This window comes from Buteo buteo, chromosome Z (assembly GCF_964188355.1).
Source record: "Buteo buteo chromosome Z, bButBut1.hap1.1, whole genome shotgun sequence".
In the NCBI taxonomy this organism is placed as follows: domain Eukaryota; kingdom Metazoa; phylum Chordata; class Aves; order Accipitriformes; family Accipitridae; genus Buteo; species Buteo buteo.
This window is the reverse complement of record NC_134204.1, coordinates 11,370,755-11,393,402: the sequence shown is the minus strand read 5'-3', so window position 1 is coordinate 11,393,402 and position 22,648 is coordinate 11,370,755. Positions and strand designations below refer to the sequence as shown.

At 41.3% G+C, this 22,648-nt stretch overlaps 1 protein-coding gene across 4 annotated transcripts in view; it reads right to left on the bottom strand.

Moving 5' to 3' along the window:
- UNC13B (unc-13 homolog B) overlaps positions 1-22,648 on the bottom strand; it is a 221,518-nt gene that overhangs the window by 168,917 nt on the left and 29,953 nt on the right. For all 4 annotated transcript variants that reach the window (XM_075019433.1, XM_075019434.1, XM_075019436.1 and 1 more), the window contains 5 exons: positions 21,942-22,041; positions 17,351-17,468; positions 16,215-16,338; positions 7,630-7,700; positions 4,458-4,515 (listed from right to left, as the gene is read on the bottom strand). In XM_075019433.1, the coding sequence (XP_074875534.1) occupies positions 4,458-4,515; positions 7,630-7,700; positions 16,215-16,338; positions 17,351-17,468; positions 21,942-22,041 (471 nt within the window). The remainder of the gene's footprint in view (positions 1-4,457; positions 4,516-7,629; positions 7,701-16,214; positions 16,339-17,350; positions 17,469-21,941; positions 22,042-22,648) is intronic.

Here is a 22,648-nt window from a genome sequence, read left to right as displayed (position 1 = left end):
CAGAGGAACATACAAGCCTTCCTGATCCATCAGTGGAATTTGAGCTCCTAAAAAGTGAACTAATGGGCATCAGGAATGAAACCTCTCAAAGCCAGCCTTTGTTACTTCTGAAATAGTAGTGAATGCGTAGATATTAACAGAATTTTGCCTCGCACATTTTGCAGAAACAGATTTCTTCAAATATTAGTGGGAAGGAAAGGTCAATACAACAAATTGATCTGGCATCAAATGACACCTATTCCTATAACATGTATAAAACATTTTGCCAGCTTTTAAGTAGTTAAAAGGCTGCTTATGTATCTATAACAAAACTGTAGCATTTTTCTCATGCTTGCATGTGCACACACACACACTCCAGAGAGCATTTAGGGTTCCTTCTTATTCTCCTGGAGGAGATGTTGTCTTGTTCCTTTCTCTCTGATCTGCTGGCAAACCAAGCACAGGCTAGCTTTGATTCTTTTTGCTGGTATAACAGTGTATCAGAAAAGTAATTTCTTTCCTTGTTGCACCAACTCACACTCCAGAGCCAAGCAACAAATTCACCTTCTTTTGAAAAAAGAGGAAATCCAACAAAACCCACAGTAAAAAACAACCCAACAGCCCTGGTAGGTAGAGATTTTACAGAGCAAAAGACACGCAAGATAGAACTGTCGTGCACTGTGGTCTATCAGGGTCTTACTGTGAAAAGCACAACACCACAGAGTCAAGGAAGTGGAATAAAAAAATATATGCAGAGAAGGGACGATAAAGTATTCCCAGAAAGATTATCAGTCAAAGATAAGAGGAGAGACATAATTGGTAGATTCAGTGGCACTTCGGTTATCTTTTCTGAGACTCATACTGAACAAACCTGCTCTCTTCCAGATTTGTAAACTTCCTGACAAAAGGTATAGGTCAATATTTACAGTAGCTGATATGAACTAAGACTGCCAAATCTTTTCCACAAAGATATGGAATACTTTTCTCATCCCAGTTTGCATGGTGTCTGCTCTAAGTCAGAGCTGCATTTAAAATACTGACAGAGTGACTCACAGATTATAGTGGACTTTCATGTTGCCAGAAATGATCTTGAGCATACAAGGAAAATACATCTATACCTACCACAATAAATAACTTAGAGTTTATTGACTCAATGAATGACAAAGTAATCAAATAACATTTTATCAAGCTGCTTCATTTGAAAGTGAATTTCCAAACAATAAAAGCTTGCTTTCTTTTTTAATTTACACTCAATTTCAGGTTGCAGGTAAAAGTCAATATGAGGATGCTGTAGTTATCCAACAATGAGATATCAGGAAATTAGGAATTACAATTACATTTAATTTAATAGAAATGCAAATAAAGCTGGATCCATGGGCATTGTAGTGCTTTGCTTATTGCTTGGGATCACTGAAAGTTAAATCAATTGGAAGCACGTGATCTTTCTGGGAAAGGAGAAATATATAAGGAGGCAGAGAAGTCAGGAGATAAAAATGAAATGGCTAAGTATGATGCAGGAAGCAGCAGGAAGTGTCAAAATCAGCAGGGCTTAGAAGAGACTGCATGTACACGAACAGACCCATCTGCTTTACTTAAGAATAAGTAGGAAGCCCGAAGCCCAAATAAGTAGGAAACCCAAATCCCGAATAAGTAGGAAGCCCAAATCCCGCATTACCTCAGAAATCATGGGTCAGACTCTTCTAAGAACAAAGCAGCATCTGAGACTGTGAAAGTGGGCCTGAAAGCTCCACAATCTCCAGAAAAACTAGAGCACCTAGTCTGGACTGAGACTTCGCATGGCATCATGCCCAGGTAGCAGCCCATGCACGACCAGAGATGAAAACCCACCCTCACACATCAGATGTTGGCTTCCAGACATGGCCCAGCTCTCCTCTCTCACATCCTGCTCCATCTTTCTCCTCTCCCCCCACCTCTACTCAGGGGAGATAACAGAACAAGTTGCATCCATGCAAGAGAGGGCAACAACCACAATAAAAGGTGGTTTGGGAGAGGGAACAGATGTATATGGAAAATACAGAAGTAGAACAGGGCAGAAGTATAATCTAATTTTAACATGTAAAGACATGTATTTCCCTATTTAATGAACCTGACCGTGCCTGCTGGAGTAGGATTTTCTCTCGCTGAACAAAAAAGCCAGAAGAATCTTCTGAGAGCTGCCAGAGAGCTAAGCAGGACACCAGTGGCATGTGCAGTTATACCATTATTTCTTGAAATGCAAGCTACATGAAGTGTTTTGCTGCACTTTTGCTCCATAGTGCATCAGGTTTTAAGATAACTTCATATTGTTTAGGATTTGGGAAGATATTCTTATGGGGCAAAAACTACTCCCATTGAGGATGTTTCTTGCTCCTTCCAGATAGTTAGTCTGTTGTCCAGCTAATTGTGTCCTGCTCCCAGCGGTGATCACACCTCCTCTAGCGTATCATGATGGAAAATAGAATGAGTCTTACAAATGTTCTTGAGGATATTTTTATTATATCTAAAAATATATCTATCAATTACTTATCCACATGGTAACTAAGAACACTCCGTACTCAACATGTTTTACGTTAGGGAAGGACACCCACCCTGCTCCTATGTAAAAGGGAGCTGAGTTCCTGTGTCATATGCAAAAGTCAGGTCAGCTTTCAGTGGAGACACAATCAATACATCTTCTGGGTTGAATTCTTGAGTTCCAAAGGACTATGCTGCATTCAGGCAAGCTTACAATTCTTATGCACAAACTGATGCAAGCAGAGTTCATTTTTCAAAACTACTTCTACATTAAATGTCTATTTCGTATTTGTCCATGTAAATAATCAGATATTCATAGATGTTGGAAACTTGCAGGCAATAGCTAAGCAAAAGTACGTGCAGTGCCACAAGCTTTATTGAATTACTAGAAAATTCTTAAATACATTAACCACATACTGCTATGAAATATTTAACATCAATTCTAATGAGCATTTTAATCCCATGAATGATTAAATTTTTTCTTATGCGATATTAAATGTTCAAACCAGGGGCCTTCAACTAATTACTGCAAAAGGTCACTTTCTAGCAAGATGCAGGCTGTTAACAGCTACTTTCCCTACACAGAAGCATTCCTCCTGATTTACCCATACATCCCAATACTTAGAAGAGTCAATCAAACTAGCCTCTCTTGAACAAAACCAAAGTCCAGGGCACATAGCCAGGAAAGTCATTTCAGCAAATAACACATTCAGTTCTTGAACACTTCGTATTAGACTGTTTTTCTTTGACCTTTTGACATTAGGGGTTCTGCATAGTATACTAGTAAGATTTAGTTGAATATTAGTTTCTCCAACAACGTTTCTTATTTGTAGGCTTTACAAATTAATCCTAGCCTTCTGACTATTTGAAAACAAACAAACAAAAAAGTGCTTTATTCTTTACATATACTCTTTTTAAAAAAAGGGAGGACACATTTGATGTTACCTAGTGTATCACTATAGCTTTGTACAAGTTCCAGCTACATGACACATTCAGATTTCCTAGGCAATTGGTTAATGTCCATGTTTTGTTGAAGGTAGTTTTAAGATAACATAATAACAGTATACACATAAATTAATTCTACTCAAAAAAAGTAAACAGTAATTAACATTTCCTAATGTTAACAGTTTGGTAGAGATCCTGTAATCAGCCTAACGGATAAACAGCCTGCCAAGTGTAATCTGCACATCTTAAAGGATTTGGAGTATAAAAGATTTGTTTAAATTATGAGACTTGAATTTTATTAATGTTGTTGCCAAAAGTAGATAAGACATTCATAAGAGACATCACTGAGCTTTCATCTATTGTATGTGAAAAGTCTTTCAGAAATCTAATTCTGCAGACCATCAGATACAGTATGTCCTAGGTTATTTTTCCATCCATGTCTTCAGAAGCATAAAGAAATGCAAGATGAGATAAATAGAAATTAGTAAAAATATATTTCATCCATCAACACAGCATTGAAAAGTAGTATCAAAGAAATTTGGCATCAAGTACACAAACCTCTGGTGCATTAAAAGGCTACCAGCAGTACTTGTCTCCATCTATTCTCCTCCTCTTAAAATTTCATTAAAATGTCATAAAAATAATATTCAACACATGGTGTTTAAAGAGAATATAGCCTTAGTTATATGAAAAAACTCAGCATTTTCTTACTTGCATCAATATTATAAGGGTCTGACAAACTAGGTGACTTCGAACATAATTTGTGTTGCTATTGCATGTGAGGACACAAACGGGTTAAAGACATGCCTGGTTTCACTTTCTAGCATCAGAAGCTTTAGAACAACATTTTGAGGGGCACAGTTTTTCATAACTGACAAAAGTTATCGGCTTCACAGAGATTTAAGTACTTCTAACAAGAAAATACTGTTCTAATGTACCATCGTTTTGACACCTAACCAGAGAAAGAAAGAAAGTACACTGAAAGAGCAAAAAATATTAAGAAATAAAGTCTAACTTACAACACTGGGAGGCAGCAGTGGGCAATGGTTTCTTCTGGACTTCCTCCTGAAAGGAATACTAAAGGAGGGGAAAAAAAAAAAAAAAAAAAGAAAAAAAAAAAGAAGGAACACAGACCAAAAAGAAAGCAAATGGTAACTTTATGAGACAGCTTTCAGAGTACAGCATGCCACACAAGAGAAAACATCCCTGGTAGTATCAAAGCATTAAATATTCTCCTTAATATCCATATTCAAACACACTCCCAGAAGTCTCCTCCTTTTTCATGCCAAAACCAGGTGTTAAGACGTGCACGTTTGGTTAAATTGAAGTCTGTTTTAATACAAGAACAGGCCCTATTCTCAACTGTGACACCTCAAATTAGAGGTCTGAAAGATCTGATTCTCCACACCACAATGTCACTGTGACAGGGAGCTCAGAACTGAGTATAAGCCCATTTATGTTTAGACACTCAAACACAGCTTCAACAGTTCAAAACTCATGTGGGCTCACAGCAACACTGCAGTAGGAGATTGAAGTGGTTAGATAATTAGTGTGCCCAGCAGGGCAGTAATACAATGTTTGCCCAGCCAACACTTACAAACTCTGCTATGATCCACTGTACACCCAAAGTGAAGAATTTTTCATCTCATTTAATACTTAATTAGAGAACACAGACATATTTCAATTACCCAGCTTTGACTTTTTACAAAGCTGTTTGTTACAGCATCAAAGCATTCCCTAGGGGAATGCCAGTGGTTTTATTTGGTTATTCTCCTCTGTCTTGTATTACATAGAGATATGAGAAAATTAGGACAATTGAGCAAAATAACAAGAACAATTTTTACTAGGAAAAAAAAGTCTGATGACAAAGGAAGTGGCAACCTTAGCAACCTGGTGCTGCAATCTGTGCAAAACAGGGCCACCAGACAGCCAATGCTTGGATTTGGTAAGGATTAATGACTAGTTCATTACATGGAAGGTGACAACCCGCAGACTTCCCCTGCAGCTATCTTCCAATCTGTGCTATTTAAAATGCACAAGTGATCCTGAGAGGTGGTTAGTCTTATCATCTGCAAACTGCCAACTCACTGAGTTAATCAAGATTGTGAAAACAAGAACTGCTGGATCTCACATCACTGACTCGTTGACAAAGTCGTGAAAGAAATTCTGTTTATGAGCAATTTCAGCAGCACAAGACAGCAATGCGTTCTGAATTATTATACTCAGAGATCCAAAAACGGCAGTAGTTTGTTCTTTTTAAGGCATCAACAGTCCCAAAAAGAAAACTGAGTATTAAGTGTTCATGAGAAAAGAGACTGGAAAGCTGTATGAACTCCAAATGAACCTGCTTCTTGAATACTGCTGTGCAACTTTAGTCTGCTCATCCATTGTCTCAGAGATAGCTGAGCTTAGTGCACAGAAAAGAAGATAAGGCACAGAGTTGTTCTGTACTAAATACCACTATGCAGACTAGGACTCTGCAGCCCAGAAGCCCTGCAAAAAGGTGAGGTCTGCAAAGCTGAGTGGCACAGAGTAGATGAATGAGGATCAGTCATTCAATTTCTCCAAATAAACCTGCCTCCAGCTGGTTTCACAACATAGGGTTTGTTTGCTCAGAGCAAATAAGATATTTCTTCAGGCAATGCACTGTTAAGGTGCTGAATTCCTTTGCTACAACATAACTGATCTGGGTGGGTTCAAAAGGCAACTGACATCCACAGAAGAAAAAAATCCATTGAGTGTTGTTAAACACAAAGATACTACCTCTGGCTCTGGAAGTTCCTGAGCTACAAGTCGCTACAAATTAGGGAAATATGCAAGGAAGATATGATCCCCACTCTGGGTCACTGTCAGACAAGGGACAAGATGAACCTTAGGTCAGGCCATGCACAGGTGTTCTTACATTTTTTCATTTCCTCACTCGTGACAGGGAACATCCATAATAATTTGATATCATTAGGTCACGAATACAGAGGCATGATTTTGTTACTAGTATTTGATAAAAGCATGCACATAGCATGCAGACAGATGGCACTCCAGGGAAAGGGGAGTCTCACAAAGCTCAGGATACCTTTCAGCAAGCACCAGTTCAGTGAAGCACTAGAGGGCACCTACGCTGCACTGAAGTACCTAGCACAGACTGCTGCTACAGTCCACAGGAGCAGGGAGGCACCACAGCAGTATCAACGACAGGTCAAATCACAGACTGAGCTTTTCATCAACTCCAAGAGGTTCTCAAACTTCTAAGAAGGCAGGAGAGATTACCCTCAAGCAGTTATGTTTTTATCCACCCAAATATTGGTCTGTCCTCAGTCAAAAAGAAAACCCACCTTATTTTTCTTCATCTGCACAGTAAACTGAATGACTCACATAAGGAGCAGAAAAGAATAGCTGGAGGATCCAAGAACAAAAACTGCCTAAAGTCACTGGCAGAAAATTTTGCAAGTTATCTTGCTACAGAAAGAATCTATCAAGAGCTTAAGAAAGCACCATGTTCCTACACGAGGATGTTGGCATTGACATGTGAGTGTTTTGGGTTTTGTTAAATGCTAAACTTCTGGTACAGGCATTAATATGTCAAATCTTATTTTGCAAACAGTATGAACTGTAAAGAAATGTTTTAATCATGTAACAGTCTCTCTTAAAAAGAAATTGTAACTTTTACTTTATAGCTGTTTAGCCAAGTACACACTAGAAAAAACAGGAAACCAAAGCCATAGAGAGCAGGTATTATAAAACAAAATCCATATAAACTGCCCCATTAACAACTGGGTTAGGGTAGAGCTAACAGCTCCAACACTCCTCAGACCCAAAAAAGATTCAGTATCTTCCTTTGCCTTCTGCCCAGAAATAGCCAACTGCAAAAATGTCCTTTTTAACTTGATTTCACAAATAAAGAGAACCTACCACAGCTTGTCAAAAACAGTTTCACTCTCTTCTGAGGTAAAGCATGGCATTATCTTTCCTTTGAGTGTATGTCCATCAACATAACAGTTCTCTCTATTCAAGCATTTTCAGCACATGAAAGTGTACTAACAGTACACTTAAGAAAACAATTTTGTAAACAGTTCACAGAAGACTTGGAAATTATGAATATTTGGGAGTTACCTTAATCATAAGGATCCAATACAAAGAATAAAAGCAAGTTATGAGGCATTCAGGGCTACATTCATTTTTAATTTAGATATTTACCTCATCATCTCCCAGTGAATTTATTTGTTCTAATTTTCTGGTCCAGTATCTGGCTTCTTCTTCAGGGATATCTATACCAAAAGAATAAGTCACACCATCTTATTAACCAGGCAAATTTGCATTTATCACCAGTAGTATCTTGGAGGGTATTCTAAGATCCCACCACAAAAAAACCACACGTAATTTTGAAGTAATAGGACTGTCTTATGTTAGCACTTGGAAAATAAACATTGTAAATAGTAACACAGTTTGAGGGCTTACATTGCGTTCTTGTTTAAAGCTGATTAACCAAATGCACACTGCACAAAGGTAGGAAAGAGTAAGACAGGCTGGTTCAGATTTAATTCAAGTATTAGTTTTATGAAGAGCCATTTCACAAATTATATTAATACACTTACTATATGCTTGATAATACATAGCAAGATGAAGAGCCTCTTCTGGAGGCTTTTATAACCTCAATAGAACATGGGCTCCTTTTGAATAGCACATCTTTCCTACGTACCTGCTGTAACACAAATTAAGTACCAAAAAAGAAATAGTCTTTTGTTTTCCATTGCAGGCAATAAGCCAAATCTTTTGAGGTAATGAACAGTGTTATGGGCAGTTATATTCACATGAAAGCACATTCCTATTTTTACACCACACTGCAACTTCATTGTGAAATGAATCACAACAACCCTTTTACCTTCTAGAAGATTTACCAAGTTGATGACTCTCAGCAAGTAGCAAGCATTATCACCTTTATTTTGGTAACTATTTTCTATTTCACACTTTGAAGTAATATTGTGCCCTAATGGTTTGAAGGGAACAGACTTCTGCCACTCAAAATTTCATCTCTCAAAGTGCTCCCTTGGAGGTGTGGATGAACTTCTGTGGAAAGCTTAACGCAAGGCAAGTTAGGTACAAACTGTGTTTAAGGAATAGAGCAAGAGGTGCACAGCACCAAGGGAAATAACCCACTGAAACAAAAAGCATCAGTCAGGCTCTCAAACCAGGAGAAATAGGTAAATTATTTAGGGATGGAGGAGTGTAAAATCATTGAAAAGAGGGAAAAAAGGGGGGCGGGGGGGTTAGCCACTCAACATCCCCCTGACAGTAATGACCTGTGAAATTTGGCTATTCATGGCCCAAAACTGCACCAACGTAGAAACTTCAGAGCTCACACAGGAAGGAAGTGGAGGCACCACTCCAGCTAGACACCACCAACCCTGCAAGCTGACAAATGAAGATGAGTATAATGCCAGTTCAGCTAGTTTTCCCACCTCTTGTAACTCTTTACAAGATGCCTCAGGTGCCTCATCAGGAGCCAAGAAGTTTACATCTAACAGGTTTGTTTTCCTGCAGTGAACTGTACCTCCTGAACACAGTCACAATGATATTCTAAGCTATGTGTTTGCAGGAATGGGATAAGTAGGCTGGGATGGTCTCCTGATGAAAAGGTAGTTCTAAAAGTTACATCCACTCTCACTCCTGAGAGAATCAAGAACAAGATTTATTGGCAGGTGAGCATTCCATTGGGACCTACAATGCTTTCAGGAAGGACCAAGTATTGCTTTCCTCTTATACGTAAAGGGGTTATCTTTCCTACATGTGTCCTCTCTCAGCCACACAAACCATCATCTTATGAAGCCAGTAACCCCAAAACATCTGGAGATAAGTGGCCAGTGTACTAGAACATGAACCACTTTCAACAAGAACAAGGAACATGCCAGATTTAGTGGAATTTGAAGTTTCAGAACTAGGTATTTCTGTGGACTATGAATTAATGTCTACACCTTTGTAAGAAACACCACTGTATTTTTATGCAACTAGTCTCACCCAGACAAGGGGGATAAAACAGGCCGTACTTGAGAAAGTTTTAGGGAACTGGAAAATTAGTACTTGGCTCTAGAAAAACCGCATTAAGTAGAAAAAAGACAACCTATTTCTCCTTGCTTGAAGGGAAACCAAAGTAATTTATTTTAACCATAATACACAGAGTTAGTTGCTCTTTCTGATGTATAGCACATTGCTTTGTTTTAATATGCTATTAGAAAACAAGGTGAGAGAAGCATAAGAGGGTTTTCCACAACTACAAGAGTTGAAAAACATACATGCTTTTGATCATCATGACTGTGGATCACAGCTGCACAGATTTATTAGATAAGCTCTGCACAAATTGGGGATGGCATTCAAAGGAAATCTGGACAGAACTGACCTAGAAAGAAGACAACAATTAACTGAAGGGCTATCAGCATACAACCTGATGAGATTTAGGAAGACAAACTCCAGCAAGGACCTGAAGCAATCCAAATGTTAAAGCCAAGCCTATGGAATTTTGTCTTTAAAAGCCACCACTTCTCTAAAAGATGAAGAAAAACCTCATGAACTGAGGACTAAAGTTGGAGACAAAACAACTCAACTCTGGAGCCTGAAATCAAAACCAAAGAGATCTAAGAGAGATGAAGCAATGGACTACCATCAACACTGCAGAAACTGCAGTTATCTCAGGATAGGCTTCAATGCTGTCCCATAGACAATGGTTTAGTGGCATGCCCAGGCATCAAGGAGCACCATGTGTCTCTCAGATCTGTTGTTTCTATCTTGTATCCAAGGTGCCCATTTCATAAACAGATTTTTAGTGCAGGATTGCTGCTATTCTACTGAAACAGCTTCTTATGCAAGTCAGAAATAAAAATCTGCTACTGTCTAGATACTGGCTGCTTTAAGGACATCTTCTTGGTCTTAAGAGAAACTCTTGTCATGAATACTAACAACAGTACAGTTACTCCACAGCAAACCTCAAACAAGGAGCAACTGACCTATGAACTTGAGTGAAGTTAGCTGCTCAGAAGAAATGTCCAATGAGACAGAATTCTTTATTTTTTGAGGAAGCAGTTTATAACTATTTTTTAGTTTCATCATCCATTTGTCTCGCCTCAGTCAGCTGTTTTGTTGAAGTTGGTTCTTTGGAAAGCAGAGGATGGAAATCCCTAGTGCAGAGATCACAGAATGACTGCTTGCAAGGCGACGTCCACTGGCCAGCTCCTACATCACTGCTCAGCTTTGATTACAAGTGCAAGTTACTCCGCTACATTAACTTTTGCTTACAAGATAAAAAGATGAACTAGTCCAAACAGAGGCCATCTGATGCCAGCTCAGGACTCCATTGACATCATGCTTGGTAAACAAGAGGAGCAAGGCCATATGTCAGTGAAACAAAACTGCTGAACAAGAACAGAGAGGAGATGGGCAGATATGTTCACTACCTTTTGGGGCTGCTTAATTTGATACCAACAGGGAAATGTTGCAAGCTTTACTGTCCTTCCTCCTACTGCCATCTTCAACTGGAAGCTGAAGCCCCTGTCTTCTCTGGGCTCCTGGTGTCAAGGAGAAGAGAAGTCTGGCTACTGCCTAAGGGAGGGGAGGCAAAGGAGATCGCATGGCTGGCAGGGCAGTGGACTTGCCAGCCAGTGCCCCAAACTACAGCACCTGAGCAAGGTGAGCAGGGCAGGCCCAGAAATTATGGCCAAATTCAATCAGGAACCCAGATCGGCAGGCAGGTCCATGGTGACAAGGCAGGTCTGAGGTCAAGCCAGGAAGTCAGGCCACATCTGGGCCCGGATCTATGGGGTGCATAAGCAGGCACAGACATGGCTATGGCTGAGGTGGGGGATCAGCAACTCCCACAGCATCACTCAGGAGTGAAGGCTCAGAGCTGAGCTGAAGTGGGACTTCTGGCCCATGAGGAGGGGATGTGGGTGGAGGTCCCAGGTGAGGCTGCTCAAAGCAATTAAGACTTATCAGTGCACCCAGGGCCCTAACACCCTAATACACTGCACCACCACAGAAATGGGGACATAGCAGTACAGTGATTTATCAGACTGAGGAAGGAATTAAGAGGAGAATTTGCTGCACCTGTACAGACCACTTCACTCACAGTTAGACCCCCTCAGGTACCTAAACATGACAGTATTCCCACTTAGAGATCTCTAGCTCGGCAATAACCATGAGTTTCAGCCCTAAAGCTTTCTTGCTCTATTCCTTGCACATCACCTTGTGCCACCTGAGTTTTTCCCAGGTAGCAAGTCCTGGGCTGGGGCATGCCCCCAGTCAGCATGAGTGACAACAAGTGCTGGAAGTAAAAGTGATGCCCTCTCTCTCCCCCCTTTCCTACAAGCCTTCACCTGGCTTTCTCTCTTCTCAGCCCCAATTTCTTCCCTTTCCAGAGGTATGGGAATCTTCAGAAGTTCTCACTGAAATAACTTTGCAGAGCTGAGCATTTCTCTCTCTGTACAGTTCCCAAGACAATAAAACAACAAAGCACATTTACTCCACCTGATGGCTGAATGCAGATCAGCATGCTCCCAGCCTGGGAGTGGTAAGAACACTAAAAGCATTTTCACTCTAATTTTCTACTAGAAACAGCCTGGCACAGACCCAAACCACTATAGTTTGGGAGCCAAAGCGTTTTTGAGTACTCCATCCTGTGAGGGACTTGCACATAGCCATGGTACTTCTAAAAAAAGGGGGACAGAGTAAAATTGCTTTTAAACAGCACAATTTTACACTTTAAACGTAGCAACTTGTGAGGTCTGTGCCAGCACACATTCACTACATCAAGACAATAATAGCAAGACTGTCTTCTCCCTACCAGCAAATTCTCTAAACCAACCAAGAAGAAAAAGCTGTCTCCCTTCCTTGACATGTCTGTCTTGTTCCTGAGAAGAAACAGATGATCAGTGGAGAAAGCTGCTCCAGCCCATCTTCAGTAACAACCACTTCCTCCCATCGAGAAGGCCATTTTTAAAAGACTACCAAGCATAAAAATGCTTTGCACCCTAGGGGTTAATACCAGCTCTCACTAACACTTCATATTTCAAATGCTCACACTTTGCTGCATTTTCATGGAAAAGGATTTTCAGTCATTATGCTTCTGCGAGATTGAACATTTAAGGACATGGGACTGGCAGAGAACATTAGATGACAGTCTGGTCCCCAGCACTGCAGTCCATCACACACACATGCTCACCGCAGAAGGGCCCACAGATCTGCTCTCTCTCCTGTACATCACAAGCTAATGTCACAGTAATACCACTACTGAACCACAACGCAAGAGCTGCATCTGGAACATGCAATGTGATACATGGAGGATATATCAAGGCCACCATAGATGTTCTTTGTCCCATTAGAAATCTGGGCATTAACAAAATGTAACTCCTGGATGACCTCAGGAAGGGTTATTTTATATCACCAGGAGCAGAGACTACAACTTTCACCAGCCTTTGGTAGGAAAAGATTGCTTCCCAACTCCAAGCGTGGTAAACACTTAAAACCAACTTCAGATGAAAAAACAAAACCAAAAAACCCGAAGTTGTCTACATCATGTACTACTACTTGCAGCATCAGCACGTTCTGTATTTATTTCAGCTTTAGCTGTTGCCAATCTCCAGAGTACCAGGAAAAGACATACCAAGGAGGAATAATCTTGAACATATCAGGTGGAAGCAGAAGCAGCAAACTAATCCAGGATAAATAGTGTGCAAACAACAAAACCTGTTTCTAAACCTCTTTGCATATACAATCATGTTTTACACCAAGGACTTCAGCTTTTCTGGTTTCCAAATTCATTTATTCTCTTTTACAATCCCTCAAAAACTTCTCAAGCTCCATCTAAATACAATGAAACATTTTAAATACACAGACTGAATAACCTGGGGTACTGCATCCATGTGCATCATCTAACCTAAATGAAACAGAGCAGCCAGAAGTGATAGAAAAAGCACAGAAGCACAGCCAAACAGAAGAACACACTATTTTTTTAAAGCTGCTATCCCAGACAGCTGTATTTTACCAGACTTTGAAAGTAGCACAAGCTGTACATGTGCACACATATCGCTCTGGTTCTTGTGTATCTACAATAGCCAGGAGATCTTCACCTGGGAAAAAAAACGTGATACACAGTGTTCGTAAGTGTCACTCCAAACATGCTATTATTAAAACATTACCTCTACAGCAACAGAGCTGCTGACTTAAGAACTTCCACAGCAGATCAGTGATGCATTCTCTGTGTAGGCTTAAAGCAGCAGTTCCCAGCTCATATGACAACACAGTCTTAACATGTGGGGCACAAAATCCATACTGCTACCTTCCACTTAAAGGGAAACTGACCTGCAAATCCATCAGGAGAGATACAGAGGCAGTGATGTGAGCTGAGCTACCTCCATGCATCCCTCCAAGTCTCAGTGTACTGCAAGGGCAGGGAGACAGAGCCTAACCCATTTTGCAGGGTCCTTCTCTATCCTGGAGTTGATAGCAGGAGACATTCAGGCATGGTGTGAAGGGAAGCACCACTGGAGAAGGTGATATGGGTGGATGCTATCTCTAAAGGAATATCTCACACTCTTGGTGCCTACCACTTCTCAGCCTGCTTCTGACCTCACCATGGCAGGACAGACTGAAAATGGAGAAGATCCAAGAAAAACTGCAGCACTCTTCAAGTGAAAACCAGCAGGAGCCTTGAAAGAACTAATGCACCCATTTCTTCCTGGACATTATGAAACACTGGACAGGTAGACAACTTTTCACACTCTAAAATAAAAACCCTTCAATACAGCAGTGTGGAGTTCCTGCTATTTCAGTATTGGCATAGTAAGCAAAGGAATAAGTAATAGATGTGATTTGAATGATCAATTGTGTTAAAAACAGAAGAGCCACAATAAACTTGTTATTTACTTAATTTTTTCAGTTTTCTGCATGAAATCCTACTTCTTAGAACTCTATGTTCTATAGAACATCATACATTTTTAAATAGTAGTTAAAAAACCAAAACAAACAAACAGTCTCCTGTGTTTTGAGTATAGCAGTAGGGAGAAAACACACTATTACATGAAACATTTTTTTATTTTTTAAATCCAGATGCTCTAACACATAATGGTTTACAGGGATTCTGTTTTCCTATACTTGGAAAAAAAAAATAATCACAAACTGCAATGCAGTCCAAAACTTAAATTGCAGAAGAAAACAAATTCTCTTTTGGATACTCTCTGAATACATAGGGAGACATCAGAACTTCATTTTCTTTTAAAGCAGAGACAGTTTACAAGCAACTGTGTCAGAATGAACTTAGATTAGAAGGTAGCAGCTACAAGACTTCCCTTCAGCTATGTGTGCTATGTTCTCTCCCTCCCAGAAGCTTAAACGCTTGTCCCAAAGAACCAATGTTTCCCCTCAGAAGGAAAGTAAGTTGTTCCTCTTCCTATGTAACAAGCAATTTCAGTAATAAACTTCCCACTGACAGGGTGACAGCAGCAGTGAATCACCAGGACATTTTCACGAGGAAGAGGGATGGCTCCAGGCCAACATTAGACAGCTTAGTTGTCAAGACACCTGAGAGGTTAGATACCTTTTCCCTTTTCCTTTTCTACACTGGACTGTAGTTAAAGAGCAGTGCCGATTACATCTATAAAACACTGCACTCAGCCCGAATTGCACTATCCAGCAGACTGTGCACTCAAAATAGTATGTACACTCAGAGCACAACATACTGTGAGTAGTGACTGTAGTGCTTCAGGGCCAAAGCCTGCATCCTCCCTTGCACCCAGAAAGGGGGTATAAAACTAATAGATGACCTAACTTTTTTCCACAACAGATGGCCAGTCCTGACAGTTGCTGGCCAAATGCCAATGGGTGTACAAATGCTCCACCTGTGCTTAGGGCATGATACAAATTGCTCACACAGCCAGGGGCTCAGCAGCATAAAACAAGGAACAGACAGAGGGGGAGAAATGAGCCTTGCAATGACAGACAACTATGAAACACTTCAATGCCCAATGCAGAAAAAAAAAATACAATGAGCCACAAAAACATCATCTCTGTTCTTGGTCCCAAGAGTCAGTTAAGAGCTGGAAAGAGAAGCTACATAAGCCTTGGATGCATTCTGGCTAAGGCCTTACTTTTGGGGTTTCTTTATTTGTTTTGGGTGGGGTTTTTTTTGTTTGGTTGGTTTGGGTTTTTTTAGTAAAACAAAATAAAATTTAAAAAATCACAATGTTATTTGACATGGGTTTGCTCAATTAACTACTTTTCCACATTCTTTTCAGTCACAAGTAATTGCCAGAAAGGCAGTTTTTAGAACGCCAAGTTATTTATATACTCTGCCAATGATAATGTTCAGGAGCACTGAGCACTAATGTTTCACTAAGTGAACCACACACTTCTAACAGGGTTTAAGTGTACCTACCACAGAACAGCTCTAACAACGCACTTGATGTCTTGTAGAGCCATATTTGACTAGATACAAAGAAGTGAATGTTCCCTGCTCAGGAACAAAATGTCTGACTGCACAATCCTGAAATAGTATTAATAGTTTCTTAAACTGCTGCTAGTCTAAACGTTCTAGCATTCAGAGATCTTCAAATCTTCCCCATTTATTCTGATCTTGTCAGAAAGAAGCCAAACAAGAACTGAACACCAGTAATTTGATCTGCACTGAACTATTTTGACTGAACTGAGAATGAGCACAACTTGATTATAAAACACAAGTTGCTCCCAAACACTTTCTCTCCATTGTCAGCACCCTGTGTAAGCTATTGAAATGCACTCACCAAAAGGTAATTCAAATCTTGTGTCCAGCAAAATTTTATGAGGAGTCGGGTTTTTGGTTCCACAGATTTCATCATGTTTCATTACAACTTCTGCCTCCAGCGTAGACCACTCCCCAGGACCCTCCTGTGAATCACAAGACACAGGTGAAATTTCAAGTCTGGCAGGTCCTTATGCAGCAACTCTCACACCTTTGCTAAGATAAAAGACTCTGGGAAGAGCCTTACAGTATTATCAAGGCCTGATACCCAATTTTAACATGAAATGACATCCATTCAGCACATGCTGGCAGGTTTTCTTCCAAATCTCAAAGGCCTTTAACACGACAAGCAGCAAACACCTCCCAGTAGAACTACTGCCTTTCAGTGGAACTGCAAAGCTAAGTCCTCAAAGGCAGGCACCAAGGAGTGCCTGGACAGCCAGAGGAACTGAGCACCAGCTAGACCTTATCGCCATGCTGCTGGGCATCACCACTCTTTTCCTTTTATGGAAAATATACGCTCTCTCTCCCTGCTCAAATTCAATAATCTTTTAAATAAACGCCCTGAAATTTGAGGTAAAAAAGCAGACTAAACTTTGCTTAGCTGCAAGAACCACCCAATTCAGTAGTTAGGGCAGTAACAGACATTGGTGCAACCCATTTCCTGCTTCTTTCAATTCATATTAGCACCACTTGACACCCCCTAACACTGCAACCAGAAGCTTTAAGAAGACGATGTAGACATGCTCTGGGCCCACCTCAAAGGGCAGCTTGTCTATTACCCAGGCATCCTCTGTCTTTAGCAGGAACTCAAAGAAATTTGAGCACCAGACTAAGCAGTCAGTCCTTAAGACTTCAGACACTTGTCAATTACATGTGTTCCTTAACAGGTTAAGTCCTGTTTTTTGAGTCCATGTGAGTGAAATAAGACCAAAGACCCCTACTTCAGCTCAGTTTTGGTCTCACTATTGGCAGCCTCCTTCAAAAAGAAAAACAACAATGCGATGCCAACAGCCCTCTCCCCTCACCCAGCCTTCCTGACTTTGCAAGTGTAAGTTTTGCTGAGGAGCACAGTCCTGGGCTGCACCAGGCCAGATTTGTAACTCGTTAACTATCAATGTTGGAGCTGTCAAAATAAAGCTTTTGTGTCAGTTTAACCTCATCAGATTGGTGAATGGCCTTCAGAGCAATCCACACGGTCCCAACCAGGGTGTCCCAGATCAGTCCTTTGTTCCATACTTCAACAATTAGGCCCAGGTCCAGCCGACTGATCTCACTGCAAGAAAAGAAAAGGCAGTACAGGTGAGAAAAAAACAGAATACAATCTAATTCTGCTTTAGGTTCTGCATTACCATCATGATTATATCAGTGAACTTTTTCCACACAGCTGTGTCAAGCTACAGAGAGCTTCTGGAAGTGTGTGGTCAAGGTGGCTTATACTCACAGGGAACACTAGCTTCTAATGACTGATTTATCACAGTTTAACACTAACTACTCAAAGATTGAAAACTAAAACCCTGCACTATGTCATGCATGGACTGCCAGTTAGGAACTTGTCTCTGCAGCTATGTACACAGGAGGAGGAACTGTATTTTGGACCAAAACCTAGAGGTGAGCTGTTCTTCGTCATCAAGCACCCCATTTCTAACAAAGTAGGTGTCTCCTTGCCCTTGGCAGCACAGAAACACAAGCGTACTTTGGCAGGTCCAAACATGCCAATACTTACCTATGAATGGAGCTGCCACATGCCAAAAGTAACAGTCCCAAAACCAGCATAGCTGCATCAGCAGCACTACCTATTGCTCAGGGCTGCGTTGCACCACTTCTGCTCCAGCACTAGCTTCTTCCTCTGCATGACACTGCAAGGCTTTGAGCCATGCGAATCTCTGGCAGCAAGCGGCAATAAAGCCACATGACCACTGAGTGCCAAGTTCTTGGAAATATTTATCCGAAGGATTTCATTAACATCTTTCCTCTCAGTAAGGCACAGACGAATCTCAAATTTCCTTCTTCCCAATGCTTCATATCACTTATGCCTCCCTCTTCTGTGCTGCTTTATAACATGCCTACTTAGCAACAGCATAAGACACGCACAGCCTGAATGCTGGTAAAAACAATGAAGTAGAGAAGAATCCTGAGCTGACTGTTGGTATGCAACTGTCTCACACTTATCATGAAGAAAGGTTATTGTTCCTACTTCTCTGAGCTTGGGACTTCCCTTTAGTGCAACCACTAATCCCCAAAGGTAGGTATCTTGGACACACAGTACTGCTGCCTGCTGTCCTTCTGTCCAAATGCATCCACATTAAGTTTATCAAGCGAATTTAAAAGCACATCAGTCACTAATTTCTATAGACTGCCATCGTGGCCAAAAAAAAAAGAAGTGCTGCAAATCCCAGCACCTATTTGAGCTTTGCCCCAGAGAATTCTTACAACTTTAAAAGATAATATCATACCTACAAGGTTCAAGACAAACCCTGCAACTACAGCAAAGCACATTAATATCTATTTTAAACCCAAGTGCTTCTGCTCTTGTTTAAGACACAGCAATTGAGGTCAGGAGTGTCCAGTACTTGGGTGACTCAGTATACATTGTTCAAAATCAAGCTATTACATAGGCTTATTATGAGTTTACTGCTAGCATCCTGAAATCGAGTGTCCAGCTCCCTTCTGTTTGGATATGCCTACTCAATATGGCCAAACTAACAACTAGCCACCTGCACCATCACTGCTCTGCTCTCCTACTGCTTGCCTCTTGGAAGATGATATTTATCTGACTGAACAAACTTGCAATAAAAACAGAAACGACTGATTTTTTGCTGGTTGGACTAATGTGAGGCCAGAAAGGGAAGGGAAGGAAGAAATACTCTATTTCAGGCACACCGTAAAACCCTGTTCTTTGCTTCAACAGACATTGACAGAGCAAGACATTAATCATAAGACACCCAATGGGCTTCTGTACAGAACTCCACAGGGCAGGTCACCAGATAAGAATAAAAAATAAAAAGATTTTCAGTACAGTGGCTTTGATTGCCTTTGTGTGTCCTTCTCTCCACCTTCTGGTTAGAAGCAGAATAGCTTCAAAGAACAAAAGCAGAGATTGGAATTTGGTGTCCCTCCCTTTCCACACACACATAGAATTTAAATGAAAGACATTTCTAACAACTTCAACACTGATTTAATCATCATGTTCTAAACATCAGTTTGCACTTTCACTCAAGAGGTGCTTGCTGCAAATATGCAGTCCTTTTAAAGCTGCCTCAAAATTAGAAGATGTCCCCAAAGAATACATTAAAGTGTTTTACTCATCTGGTAAATAAGCAAAACTCAAACAACCTCAGAGCCCCAAATTCTGAAGTGTTATGTTTCACAAGGAGTTTGGAAGCAAAAACAACAAACACAGACAGAAAACCTTTTCTTGGTTGTAGTCTATTCTTCTACCATGCCTCATAAAAAAGATAAACACAAACACAGACAGTAAAAGCATCCTTCCCTCCGGGAAAAACTACGGTGTTCAAAAGCCTTTTCCAACTCCAGAAAGAATAAGAGCAAACCAGTGAATAGTAGTATTGGAATATCAGTGTTATTTCTCTTGGGACAACCTAACGTACACAGGATAGTGCAAAACAAGTTCCCTGCCACATTTAATATTTTTGTTATAAAAAAGCATTAGAACAACTGTGCTGTTGCCTGGCTAAAGCACTGACGATAATGGTGAGGTAGTTCAGCTAATATTCTGCTTTCATATCCCCTAGCAACTAATTACAGAGCGACACAGTGACCTTACAGCATGCTAGCTAAGCTCACAGCTGATATCGGACAGCAGTTCCAGGAGCTGCTTGAGGGGAAAGAGGAGGAACAGCCATGAGAGCCATCGTCCAACACAAACAAGCGCCATTCTTAAGTGACTGGTGAGCAGTCTCCTCTGTAGCTGGCCATGTTTAAAGCTAGTTCCTGTCCACAGGATCAGCACAAATCACAGGAAGAATGAGTTAGTAGTTTGCGTTTGTGATTTGGCAGACAGGTACAATTCCCTGCCCCAACCTTACCCCAGTCCTGCATGGTTTACGTCAGTGATAACCACAGCCTCTGTCTGACCAGGAACTGCAGAGCTGAGAAAATGGTGGCATTCAGGAGCACACATATTTCACCAGATGCCAAAAGATAGGCTCCAGACTGTCTGTGCAGAAGCACACACCTCATGTGCTGCTCCAAAAGCAGACTGCCACCAAACAAGGTAGATGGGAGCACAGCTATGATGGCAACACTGCACCGACTCAGGTGAACTCCTCAATCAGAGGCAAAAGCTTTCCACTTTTGGCAGAGGAAAACCAACTGCTGCTGGATTGGGAAACATACTCAGAAAATCCCATGTGGGTCTCTTGCTACAGATACTACATAAACACCTCAGACCCACTCAAAAACAGCAGGACTAGCTTTGACTCCACAAGATGAACACAACATCATTCCTCCCACAATAGCAGTGTCCATGCCATGTTCAGAGAAAAGCACTTGGAGTCCAGGATTTAGTAAATTTAGTTCACTTTGCCTTACAAAGCTGCAGAAACAGAAGCAGATGCAATATATCAATGAGTCATTCATCCACCAGAAAAGAAAAGAAAACAAAACAAAAACAACAACAAAAAACCAAACATTCTAAAAGATACTTGGAAATCCCTGGCTACGTGTCAGGACTATGAGGACCAGAGCAAATCAGAAGTGCCAACTGCATCAGAAACCCTGGGAGAGCTGGAACCGGTTCTCCTGCTCATGGCAGGGCCTGGCAGCCCCTCAAGCTTCAGCAGGGGACCTGGAAAACACATTCACGGACACCAGGCCAATGGCAGAGAACATCAACACACAAAAGCAGCTCCCACACTGAGGTAACCGGGATCACCATGTCAAGGCCCTGAGTGTACTAACAACAGCCCTTAAGTGCCCCGATCAGCCTCACCAGTGGCCTCTATTCACACCCTCTTCCTATGGCCCAGGAGCTCCATTTAAGCTCAGCTATGGGCCTTCAGTCCTTGCCTAAGCTATGTTGTAGGTGTGCTTGTCTCCAGCTCAGATGCAGCTGTGCCTGTGCCTAGCCATGGACCCCATCAGTCCAGACCCAAACCACAGACTGACTTCCTAGCTCAATCTCAGACTTGCCTCGTCACTATGGACCTGACTGGCAACTGCTGGGCTATGTCTGACCCTGATTACCATTACCAGACACAACCTGAGCCTGACTTGCTAACTCGCACTCCCAGCTTGACGTCAGACCTGCCTCATTACTACAAACTTGTCTGATGACCTGACCTCTCAGCAGACACTGGCCTGATCCTTCAGCCTGCCCAGCTCAGGTACTGTGGGACTGGGTCCTGTCTGGTGAGGATCTTGCCCTACCAGCCACCCTACCACACTGTGCTTCTGGCTCCCTGTCCCTGCAGGAGCAAGCCAGCCCTTGCTGCACCCTGACACACAGGTCTAAGAACAGGAATCCAGGCAACCCGGTACTGTTAAATGACATAGGCTACTCCAGCCAGTACACAGCACCGGCAGAGACAATCTCCCAACGCACATCTCATTCAGCACAGGTCAGTGTGTACAACAAAAAAAGCACATGATTTAAGTTGTCACCAGACTTCTGCATTTTACCTAAAGTACTCCAATTTATACAACACAATAGCAGCTCCATGTAACTGTCAGTGTTGTGGAAGGACTTGACCACAAGCACCTCATCACTGTGCAACACCATACTTACAACATGAAGTCCTGTTCCCAGCAGGGTTGGTCACCTCGCACAGCTACCGTCGTGCTCTTCACATTTTGCACTTTCAGGGTCACATATGTATTGAATTTATCTGGGGAATAAGAGGCAAGAAGTTATCCCCTTCAGTATACCCTTTCATCACATAAGTGCAGCATTTCAAGGTTTTCAGTCCCTACGCTGCATCCTGTATGCCCATATGGGAAGACATCACTGGCTTAAGGAGCCAAACATTCAAGATGTTTTTCATCTACCATCAAATTTTCAATCACAGGTTGTTTTAGAAATTCATGCACAAACAAAAACAGGCAACTAAGCACTTGCAGTAAGTCAGGCACAAAGAGTGTAAAATCCTGAAGAACACAGACACTTTGTGTGTAAGATGCTGTTGCTGAAATGCAGAGGACAGTAAGAAAAAGACAGTCTGAAGGAATAGGGCCCATCATGCAGACAATGCAGAGCAAAAAACAAACTTGCAAAACATACAAACAAGGAGCAGTTGGGCTGATCGTACCATCTCTTCCCTTCTGACCCAACCGTTCTCCTAGTTCCAGCCTGGTTTTCTACCCATGAATCCACAAAGAACTTTACAGACCAGTCAGTGGCAGAAGGAAAACACAGTGATTTATGCTAAATGTGCTAAAACTGATCTATATTGATTAAACCAGCCGACCTAGAAGAACCACATTACAATCACATTT